This window comes from Vanellus vanellus, assembly GCF_965231255.1.
Source record: "Vanellus vanellus genome assembly, chromosome: 6".
Taxonomy (NCBI): Eukaryota; Metazoa; Chordata; class Aves; order Charadriiformes; family Charadriidae; genus Vanellus; species Vanellus vanellus.
This window is the reverse complement of record NC_138911.1, coordinates 13053329-13065698: the sequence shown is the minus strand read 5'-3', so window position 1 is coordinate 13065698 and position 12370 is coordinate 13053329. Positions and strand designations below refer to the sequence as shown.

At 42.6% G+C, this 12370-nt stretch overlaps 1 protein-coding gene across 1 annotated transcript in view; it reads right to left on the bottom strand.

Moving 5' to 3' along the window:
- The window catches only part of DENND2B (DENN domain containing 2B), a 72070-nt gene that overhangs the window by 18462 nt on the left and 41238 nt on the right, over window positions 1–12370 (bottom strand). The window contains exons 11-12 of the mRNA XM_082485496.1: window positions 8229–8369; window positions 5078–5226 (exon numbers count right to left, since the gene is read on the bottom strand). Of these exons, the coding sequence (XP_082341622.1) occupies window positions 5078–5226; window positions 8229–8369 (290 nt within the window). The remainder of the gene's footprint in view (window positions 1–5077; window positions 5227–8228; window positions 8370–12370) is intronic.

Sequence of the window (12370 nt, the reverse complement as noted above, 5' to 3'; positions counted from 1 at the left end):
ACCTCTTGACTTCATGGGGCGAGCGCTGCAGAGGAGGGCTTCAGGGGGGCTGCAGAACACCAGGTGACAGACTGCTAGTCCATTTTGGGCCAGGGGATGTGTACTGGTAGAGGGACAAAGAAACATGGAAGGAAAAAACTCTCCTTGGGAAGACAAAGTCACCTGTGGCCATCCCTAAGGGAGGAAGACACTGATGTGCAGGAGCTTTAGCCACACTGAAATTGACCGTCATCCAACTTTGCCTCAGCCTCATTCCCTCAGATCTCCCTTGCACACAGGTAAAAACTTGTGGGCTCATTCACAAATTTACAATATCTGATGAGATATTGTAGATTCAGCTGGCTTACACCTGAGGACGGTGCATGATAGGCACCTTTCAGTGGCAACACCACCCCTGAAGTGTGCCCATCCCAATGCTCCTGCCCACCTCCAGCCCCTCTCCCAGCACAGGAGCTCCTGCTGTGACCTGGCCAAGGGGCCCATCTGGTTTGAAGAAACTCTGCAAAATGAGTAATTCCTACAGTGGCTGGGTCAGCACAGCCTCCTGGGTGAGGGAGAGCATGGCACAGGGCAGGAGCAAACCCAGGGAGCAGGAGCGGGGACTTCCTGAGCTGGCACTGCCACTTAGAGACGTGCCTGGCCCACCTTCACCTTGGGGTACATTTCCAAGTTCGCCTAGATGGTTTGGGAGCATAAAACCCATTGCTGTCAACGGAGATTTTTTCTTTGAAGCCCACACTTCTGCTTCACTGAGAAGTAGCTGAAATACCTCATATAAAAACAAAATTCACAACTATGAGAAGTTATTTTGTCTTTTACAAGAACAGGGACTCTGTAGAAGCCTTTCACAGCCTCTAAAGCTTCAGAAAGGGAATTGAAAGGAATATTCTAGAATTTAGATCCACAGCAAAAGACAAGCTTCATCTAAACTCTCCCACTGACTTCAGCTGGCATTGGACTGGACCACATGTGAAATGGAAGCAAAATATGCTCAGAGTCCTTCACAATACAGTGGATTACAGCAAGAGTGTTTTTTATTTATAAAAAAAAAATGGGGTTATAACAAAGGGACATTGAAATGCCCAAGGCCTTCCTTTCCTCTTCTCCAAACATCCAGGGGAAAAGGTAAAGAGGCTGTTCTCACACACATGGAGATACATCACCTCCTCAGCAAACATGTTCACAAATTTGTTTCCCCAGCATAAAACTAAAACAAGCAGAGAAATATTTTTCTTCCAATGTTTGCTTTCTATTTATTTTCTGTTGCTACCTTTGTGCCTGCAGCAACACCAATGATCCCTGAGCCCCAGAACCCCCGGGTTTTGCATCTGCTGCCTAGTGTTTCAAACCCCAGAGGGCTGCACTACAGCAACTCTCTTTGCAGACGGCAGTCACCGGACTGTTTCAGCATTTGGGTGAACAGCCAGAATGCCGGGAACCTAAATAGGGACTCCCAGCTGGGACAGGGATTGGAACTGGGATGGGACATACCATCTCAGTTGTTCTTTCAGCAGATGTTTAAGGAATTGGAGCTTAAAACTACCTCTTTATGAGTCATTATTATTATTATTATTATTCCAAGTTTCTCCATTGTTAACTTTATTTCTCTGTTGTCTTCTTGACTGTTCATGGAAAACAAAATACTGACAGGTCACTGGCAGATTCAAATTCATTTTTGAAGATGAGCAAGTAGCCCTAGGGATTTATTCCCCCAATTTCAAGCAGAAAAACAACTTATTGAAAAAAAATCTCAAACCTACCTGCACATATCTAACCAAGGCAACCTGTCAGTCCTGTCATTCAAAACTTTACTACTGGTTCCTCATTGCTGGTAGCATCACTTTCTGTGTTGAAAAATGGCAACCTCTTCTGCACAAAGATCAAGGACTATAAATTTTCACATTCTGGGCACTAGAAGAACCATAAATAACAATTTATTGAATGAATCTCACTTCACTAGGCATGACTTTCCCAAATGTGTATAATGTGTGAAATCATTTATTGCTTGGAGACTTGTTAAACAGGCAGCCACAAAAGCCCATTGCATCTCATTGTTTGAAGCCTAAACCTCAACATCATTTATTTCTAAGCTACTTTTTGGGTACATGCAGAAATCAAACCCTTGTAAAATCTTTTTAATTTCCTGCTCTCGTTCTTTGGGCCCACAGACTGGACCTGTAAGATATTTCACTTCTTTTTTTTCCACATTACTGGTAAACTTCTTCAGTTTCAGCTGTGATGCCCATAAACAAAATTCACGTCAGACAAGGCAAAGGTTCCAAGACAGACAGTTATTAGCTCAAAGCCAGAGTGTTTCATTTTAGACTTCATCCCCATTTAAACCATGAAAACCTCAGTAAGTATTGAATTTAAATCCACTGTCACTTTCTCCAGGCCTTTGTCAAAGGACTCATTATTAGTTTCTATTTTACAGTACCTCCTGGATCCCCATGCTGAGAGGGGCCACACTGTATCAAGTAGAGCTGCATGCACACACAGAGCAACAAGCAGTTTCCGTCCTGGAGTGTTTAGGATCCCACACAGACCAGACAAAAGATAAGAAAGAGGAGCTACATTTCCAGCATGTGTCACAGTGGGTCGGAGGGTTCAGAAGGAGAGCTCAGGATTCTCAAGTCTTAATTCAAGGCCTTATCTACCACATCAGATTTTGTCATACTCTTTTTAAAACAAAATGAAGTATATGTATATAGTAAAGAGTACCTGCGAATCTAATAAAGTATATGAATATAAACCTTTTTGTAAGAAAGGTTCTGTCCCTTCTTACAGGAGCAACCACAAAACCTCACAAGCCTCTTGGATCCACCTGAATCCTGTTCTTTCTCAAAGTATGTGCTAATGGTCCCCAACTAAATGGCTCGCTCTCACAACAGAAACAACAGTGAACTGGAGAACTGCAGGAGAGTGCAATGTTTGGATGCGTGTTTGTTGAAAGGTATCTTTATCGATAATTTCTGGTTCCTGTTGGTCCTGGTGCCCTATTTCAGTGTGCCAAAAGGGAGAGCAGCAGAGCTTTGTGCGTGAGCAGGGCTCTGTTATCCTCTGCTCTGAGGTCTGTGGGACTAGGCAGCCCACAGGAGAAAGGTAATCGCACAGGCAAGCCTGAGCTGTTAGCTTCCAGTCAGGCTTGCAATGCGTATAAAACTCTGGTTACCTGATAAAGTCCTGGGTTACCACGAGCCCTGAGCATCATCATCAGCAATGTGACCATCTTCTAAGCCAAGCTGCCTTAAGCCTGTCAAAGTAGGTTTAATTGTTGCTTCTTTTCCCTGAACAGTGCACAGAAGCATTATATGACATTGGTAAGGCCAGCCGTCCCAGCGAAACACTCCAGGGAACAGCTGCTTTCTGTCCCAGCCCTCATGGCTGAGAACGTCTCCTGCAGCAAGCCATCCCCACAGTACTGTGCCTGTGGCCAATGGTACTTTGCCAAACCAGGACAACATTACAAAGGAGTAATTGGGAACTCTGAAGCAGAGCAACAGTTGGCAGCAGCACAGCACAGCCCTCATTTTCTCTGTACCATTTCTGTGACTTTCCACTCAAACCACTGTGCCATTTGAAGGAACACAGGCCTGTGCCATGCTGAGTTACAGTCAGACTTGCAGGTGCCAGTAATTCTGCTAAATGAACGGTAAAATAGAAACAGACAGAACGATGTAATTAAGCATGCTGTAGAAAAAGAGTCAGAAGGAATATGCCAACAGCATTTTCAAAAGCCACCTGCCCCAATATTCATGGCTTGACTCACATATCTGCTAAAGTACTGCAGAAAGCCTGGACTAGCTACACAATTCTCAACAGGAGTTTATGTGAAATTAAGTCATCCCAAATGGTCATTCAAACTAAGGGTTACTGACAAGGGAAGGGATGAAGTAAAATGTTCCTGTTTTTCTAGACAACAAAAAAGACTGCTAAGGAAGTAACTTTATAACCTGAGAAGGGTCTGCAGCTTTAAGAAATTCTCCCCTAAAGGTTGTAAAGCTTTTACTATGCAAAGTATTTTTGCTATTATATACACTGGCGGCCACTAAGTGCAGCTATTATTTCTGGCGGTCATTCAGAGAAGGTCGGGGCTGATAAAGTGTTTAACAGAGTTTGTTTGGGTAGATCCATCTGTGTTTTTAACCACCCATACAGTCTTTTTTGTCCTTTTAAAAGATGCTGGATGTTCCCGAGTCTAATAAATTACAGTCTTTATTTTTATTTGCCATCTCTTATTATTTATCATGCCACAGTAAAGAACATCTTCTTTACAATGTCCATACTTTTCTATATGAAGTTCACAAGCATCTAAAAAAGGGATGACTCTGCTGCGGGGCAAGGGTGAAGTGTACACAGAGCTCCCATTTCCTTGGTAAAAGGCCTTGTTACACCTTGGCGTGAGTTCATGCCTCAGAGGAGCCAAGGAGGGGAGACTGCAATCAAAGGGCGGGGAAGTAAGAGGTATGTTGAAAGGATGTAGCAAGGAGCCCAAGATGGAACTTTGGAAAAGAAATGTTTTCAGGTCATGTGAGCACCAAGAAAAATATCCTGACTAGTTGGGATGGACCGTAATAGCATTCTTAACACTCCCACTGAATGGGTTTGGTAGTGCAGGATTTGTAACTTAGCCCCCTTATAAACTCTCTGCACTGAATGGAACAAACTAGGTGAACTCTCAGCACCCCATTTCCTGCCTGGCTGCACTACATGGCCACAAGTCGAAGCACCTCAGTGACGATCTCTGCTACTGTTTATGAGTACTGTGTTCCAAAACCTGAAGTGAAATCTTGCTAGGACTATATTGCTTCAAAAAGCTGTGCAAACATTTGCTGACTATTGGCATCACCATTTTACAGATGGCAAAGTAAGACAGAACAAGTGGCTTGTAGCTAGTGACCGCTAGTGAATGTGTGCCCCACCTAATGCAAATAACTTCCATTGATGTAAAAATTATTTGAAACATACAGTGAGAGGATCCTCACATCTGACAACCATTCTAGACATTTCATAAAGCTTTTTGTCTCCAGAAATAGTACTGTCCTGAATGTGTCATTCAGGTCCCTTTGCCACTTACCTGAGCTTATCTGCTACAAAAATCACACGGCGCTCCAACAAGAGAGAAGCAAAGATCCTGATGATCTGGCGAATGCTGAGGCACTTGAAAAGGCATTCAAAGTCCACATGTTCCAAGCGTGAGTCCATGGGCCGCCGCAGCTCAATGACCTGAACACATCCAACAAACATCAGTCAGCATCACTGGTCAGGGCTGACATCAGGGGTGCTCGGCACCCCGGCCCAGGCCCTCCGGCACCGCTCTGTGCTTGCCCATTGACAGGACATGGAGAACAACACCCATCCTCGTTTGTAAACCGAGGCTGAAGGCACAGCACTCCAGAGAAATGGTGTATTACACAATTCACTATCAAGTCATTCTTCCCGGAATAGAGTTGTGCACATTAAATCTGTTGTCATTTCCGAGGGAAGCATAATGCTGCCCTCTAAACACCCTGTCATAGATGTAAAGCTTGGCTGAGTCAACAGTAGGAAGCAAGTAACAAACTGGAAACACTAGAGTTGGAAGCTTACAGGGTTAAAACAGCCATAAAGACGAGGTAAATTTGGTTATAAACTTGGTTAGTGATTCAAATTCACATCTAGATAGGAGCCAGGGATTGAACTTAAAGGCTGGGCAAATTTTAAACCCAATTTACTTCATTTTCACTCTTCTGTGATGCATAATTCATTAGATAATGTTTAAAACCTTTTTTGTGATAAAAATATATACATATATATATACTTAACTGGGGAGTCAGGACAAGGTCTTAGATGGTGACTTGTGACATCCCTTTAAAGTCTAATTTTCATACTTCATCCATGACCTCAGGCCCTCTCCTTCCTTTTCTCAAATGCCTTTTGCTTGATTTCTTTGTTATATCTTCCTTTTACTCTGCAATTGACATGCTCAGATGTGGAACTTGAAGGTGGAGGACAGAAAAAAGAAGAGGGAAAAATAACATGAAGAAGAGAGTAACAGGGAGAAAAATATGAAGTGCAAGACAGCAAATGATGAAGTACTGAGGAATTTGAGGAAACAGAAGGGAAAGGGGAAAAGTTGACCACCTTGAAGCTGTGTTGAAATCTCTGAAGACATATTAACAGGAGCATATATACATCTCCTTCTTTCCATATGTCCAAAAATCACCATCACTTTATTGCTTCAGACCACTTTTACGTTTTCGTGCACATGATAGCACATTCCGCGAGCATACTGTATTGGGTTTAAACTTGAGCAGCCCTAACAAAATTCCTTACAAACACACTGTTTTAAGGATATGATCAGCAGCAAGACCACAGGATACTGGAAACAAATCCAGTCCATACCAGCTTAGTTGTAACATTGTTTGTGATCAGTAACACAGGACTGTAAAAAGAAAGTCACTGTTAGAACAGTATTCACGTATGGATCTGATTTTTTAAAGCCTGAAATACAGAAACATCATGGTGCTAGAGTATTGTATACCCATCACTCAGCTGTTGCCTCAAACAGCAGTAAGAATCAAATTGTGGAGTGATGGTGTACCATGAATACCTCCTCAGGAACTGCTGCCTGCTGACCCCTTTCTCATATTCAGTAAAGGTGCCCACTTCCATTTCTTAGCATCAGGACTGCAAGCTCAAATCATGTTTATGTGCCAAATCACGAGGAGCTGGTTTTACTGCAAAACTTCCAACGCTAAAATCTTGCTGCAGGGTAGGATGCAATGCAAGTTACAGCAGCTTTTACAAATGCCATGGATGTTTTCTGTTGCCTTGGCAAAGCTTTCTGCTTCAGTCTGCTCATCACAAAGAAATATACTGTCTATTTTCCAATTAATCATCATCTTTGTTTAGGCCAGAGGAGCCACAATGGAAGGACAAGATTCTGTTCCTAATTAAGCCAGTGCATTCCATTTAAATAACGAGTTTGTACTAGCATAACAGAGAGCAAAGCTCAGCCAGAAAAGAGTTGTTTGTTTGTTTGGAATTATCTCAATGTTTTTCTCTAGGAGAGTTCAGAAGCTTGAGCAGAGGATAGAGACGTTGTGGATCCATGGTTCCTAGATACATTAACATCAAAGAAGCAATATCAGATCTTACCGCTGTTATGCCAATCAGACTTTTATTTTTCCTTTGCTTCTCCAGAAGGAAATGCTTGTGACTTAAACATGCCTTGCAAGTCACTTATACAAGGAACGCTTTACATTTACATATCAAGTGACATTAAAGGCCCACTCCATTCAAGTCAGCGGCATTACAAGTGGAGAAAATATGATTCAATGTAAAAATAGTAATAGTACTTTAAAACTAACCCTCAGGAGTGTAAAATAACCCTAGCAGGGATTTTTATTCCTGCTTTCACTAACTGGGCCAAATTCTATTCCTATCTGCAATAAATGCATTTCGTCTATATGCTTGCCCATCTGAGTGGAGCTACTCTATACTTACATAAGGACATGCAGAGAGCAGAATTTGACAAAGCAAATCGCTAGCAAGCCTCAAGTTACAAAAACCTTTTTAAGCAAGGCACCAATATTGCCATTTTCTAGTAACGCCTATGTTGTACAATGCTAGGCTTCTAGCTACTTGAGTCAGTAAGAAAAGGAAATGAAATCTAGTATATGTGTGCGCACGCACATGCAAAAACTTTCATATGACATGCTTTTCCAAATACAGATTATTTCTTTTGAGGGCCAGTTTTTAACTGGGTATTTATTGCCAAAAAGACCCATTTAAATGCTGCTGGTCACTCCTCCTACCAAGGCCAGGACTAGCAGTAATGAGGTTTGCAATAACAACCAGCTGCTGAACTGTTTAAGTACAGTCAGCATGGGAAACTTAGACTGGCTTGTTATCACTGTGATAAAGCCCAGCAACACTGTAGTTCTGTTAACTACACCAGCCAGGCATACTAGGACATTTGTGGTGTTTGTGGGTTTTACTTAAACACAACTTAATAATAAATGTAAAATAACAACTATATAACAATAAATTGGCTTGTAATCATCAATGGGAACTAGCATTAGCATATCAACACTGGTGCAGCTCCTGCACTGCTCGTTTTGAGGGTGTGCCAACTCACACGCCTGGCAGTATCTGTATGTCTCCTCCTGTTTTTCTTTTGCTGTTTGATATTGGAGTGGTGAGGGGAGAGGCTTTGACTTTTAATATTTGCAGTTGCTTTTTACCTCATTTCCAGCTCCAGGCAGAAAGGTTTTGACTTTGATTGTCTTTCCAGGTGCAGGAAAAGGCGATTCCATCAGACTCCTCATAAATGGATAAACCAAGGCAGCAGATATTCCCCTTCTTCTTTCAACCTCATCCAGGATCTGATCCATTAGTAACACGTAAGAGAGAAAGAGACAGAACATGTCAGCACCACATACACTTTTGAAGCATCTTTTGACTTACATATGCCTGAACACATGGCAAGTCTAAGTTCAATTCTCCTCTGCCATCCATTTCTTCACTACCATTAATGTCATGGGATTCAATCGTATTCTAAAAATGGTATGTTTTCCAGTTACAACATGGAGTGTGTTTGTGAATGCAGTTAACACAGAAACAAGGAAGAAATAACAAATATGAAAAGGAGAAAGAAGAGTCAGCATGGCAAAAGGGGTCTATGTTGTTGGGATTTTGCCTGAACAACAGGGTGAGCTGCAGGAGAGAAAGATCAAAACAAAACCCACGACCACAGACCAGGTCAGCATCATATATCAGTGGTACACCTTGAAATTTGTATTAAGGAGAAACACTTTCTTCTGCCCTGGGCAGCTCTTCCATTTCAACTGAGAGGGTAGTAAAAAGCCAGACCAGCAAGAAAAGCAATCCTGCCACACTATGATACCAGCAGAGATCCACCAGAAAAGACCTCCTGGAAGAATCCTGGCCGTGGCAGCAGCAGTCACATTGCAGTCTGTGCTGAGCTGGAGCCAGCTGTGAGCAGCCTCATGAAGCATGCCCAGCTGTTTACACTGGGTGCCTGCATTAAGGTCATTTTCTGTTTGACATGACACAGAGCAGGCAATCTAGTTTTGAAATAAGCAGATGGAACGTCTTACAGATAGAGAGAACTATTATTTTCTTCTTTCTTTGGTCTATTGGGCCAACATAAATTAGATCACAGCTAAGTTTTCCCACATTAGACAGACCATATAGATGATAAACGTAAAGACAACGAGAAAGCAAGCTTCAAAGCAGTTAGTGGTTTGACCTGAAATGGTGATCTTTTAACCACCACTCAAGAGCAAAAGGCCATACAAGAGTTAGTGGGTCTGAGCCAGGCTTTTTCCCTTGTTTCTCTTGGAAACGCTTTTCACTGAAACAGAACATTAAAAGATACTTAAGAATAAGCTGGTGACTTACAACGATAGCTAGTGACACCAATGCCAGCAGAGGCATACACTGGTGAATAGTTCCCCCTTCCTCCTTGCAACATAGTAAAGACCTAACTAAAGCAAAGCTGACCCTATATACATAGCTTGCATTCCAGTCTGTGGAAGTGGCAGATAACCATAAATGAAGATAAGAATTTCAATCTTCATGTAATTTGCAGCACAACAACTATTCTCACCAAACAAAACCAGCTACCGCATGGGAAGTAGTAACAAACCAAGGCTATGTCCCGGGTCCCTTAGTGCTCCTGCATGCTGCCAGCATGCAATTGTAATGTGCCAAACACCTATCTCCTTTTCTGCAGTCACTATGTGGTGCTTTATGTTGCTGGAGTTGGGGGCCATGTGTGTGTCATATCACTGTCCCAACAACCTTCACAACACAAATAAAAAGGAACACTTAAACTGAATTAAAGTGGAACAGAGATGTCAGGAGATAAAATGGTCAAAAACACCTATTGAAACCATGACCAAATGAACTGGCTAGAAGATATCTGTGGTTCTCAAGTCTGTCATAGCAGTAGGTATTACAGCAATGAGCATAAAAGGCTTTGAGGAAGATGAAAATAATGCAGGCTATCAGAAACAGGATGATAAACGTTTTGAAAGAGGACTCCTTTTGCTTTTCTGATAAATAGAATCCAAGCGTTAATATCTCATGGTCTTTCATCACTCACATTTTTCTGTAAAGACAACTGTTCCATGTTTTAACTAATTCGGCAAAGTGCACCATTGTGATCGTTTTCCTCACTTTCACTGGGTTTATCAATTAGGACAGCGCAGGTTCCTCTTACTAGGCTGGAAAAAGAGACCATCTCACTTTTGAAGAACTTCTTCCTCCATCCACACCACATCTGTCTTCCAAACCAACAGGGATACCAAGGGTCAAACTCTTCCTCCTTTAACAGCTGCTTAGTCAAACTCTTTCCAAATGCGGTGCTTGTAGTGTGTGCTAAAGAGCTGTGCTAAATCCAGCCCAGGGTTGGAGTCAGCCCCGCGTACTGTCAGACACCCTGCTCCCACTGTGGCACTGGTATGGTCAGGAGAAGACCAGTCCTTTGTAGGACAGTACCACTGTGGCCAGATTCCAGTGCGGATGGGCTCCTTTTGTGGCTCAGCCCCTTCACAAGCTTGGTAGTTGAAAAATAGCACAGGTGTGTTACAGCCCCATTCAGGTCCCAATATGCAATTGAATGGGAGACTTCCGTTCATGCACAGACCAAGAATTTGAGGGCCATGTGGCCAGGGCCTACCTGCCACAATGCCTGGGAACAGCCCCTGCTGAAGCCAGTGAAATTACACTCATCCACTCACCCGTCAACCTTGGGTTCATTTTGGCTGGATGATCAGATGCTTTTTTTCAAGTTACATATTGAACTGGGAAAGCAGGTTATTTGCAATTTGGTGCAATGACCTTCCTTGTAATTTTTTTTTCTTTTTTCTATTTTCCCCCCACTTCCAAGTTTTCCTTTGAAAATTAGTGCACTATCAAAATTAGATAAAAACATAAAAGCAAACAAAGAGCCTCAGGACATCTCTCCATACCATGAGTTTTGTGAGCTTTGTTATCCTCCCAGAACAATGCATTCCGTTTTGCTCACAGATATCTGTGTTTAGATACATATTATGTCTAAGAGACACTGTTATAAACCCTTGATTTGAGAGCTTTATGAAAGACGTCAGAAGCAGAATTGCAATTAACTGTTGCAACCCAATTGTTTTTCTTCACACAAGATTTGTTAAACAAAGTCTTATCTATAAAAGCTTGAAACCTACTTTGAAGATAACATTCTGTATGATTATTAGATCATATGAACAATATAAATGCTATGATTTTTATTAACTTCAATGATTTACATGTTTTTTCCAACATTATTCCTATACAAATGAACAAAAAAAATCCGTTTAAGTTCTGTGAGATTTCCCATATCTGAAGTGGAATTCTCTGGCAAATTAAAACAACATTTCTATGAACACTGTATCAAAATAGGAAAAGGGGAAGGCAGCCATTTCACAGAATCACAGAATTATCAGAGTTGGAAGGGACCTCTAGAGATCATCTAGTCCAACTCCCCTGCTAAAGCAGGATTGCCTAGAGCACATTACTCAGGACTGCATCCAGGCGCGTCTTGAAAATCTCCAGAGAAGGGGACTCCACAACCTCCCTGGGCAGCCTGTGCCAGTGCTCTGTCACCCTCACTGTAAAGAAGTGTTTCCGTGTATTTGAACGGAACTTCCTATGTTCTAACTTGTGCCCATTGCCCCTCGTCCTGTCACTTGGAACCATTGAAAAGAGCCTGGCTCCATCCTCCTTCAACCCACCCTTTAGATACTTGTAAGTATTAATAGGTCTCCCCTCAGCCTTCTCTTCTCCAGGCTAAAGAGTCCCAGCTCTCTCAGCCTTTCCTCATAAGGCAGATGCTCCAAGCCCCTAATCATCTTAGTTGCCCTTCGCTGGACTCACTCCAGCAGTTCCCTGTCCCTCTTGAACTGGGGAGCCCAAAACTGGACACAGTATTCCAGTTGTGGCCTCACCAGTGCAGAGTAGAGGGGAAGAATGACCTCCCTCGACCTACTGGCCACACTCTTCCCTATGCAGCCCAGGATTCCATTGGCCTTTTTGGCGACAAGGGCACATTGCTGGGTCATGGAAAATTTACTGTCTACCACAACCCCCAGATCCTTCTCCTCCGAGCTACTTCCCAGCAGGTCCGCCCCTAACCTGTACTGGTGCCTAGCATTCTTCCTCCCCAGGTGCAGGACCTTTGACATTATTTGACATTAGATATATCATTATTCTCCACAGATCACCAGCAAATCCTATATGACACTCTGAGGTGCTCACTGGATTTTGCAGGACACAGTCTCAGAGGTCCTAAACTGGCAGCTAGAGAGATATTTCAAATGTTAAATCAGAAATGTTATTAACAGTT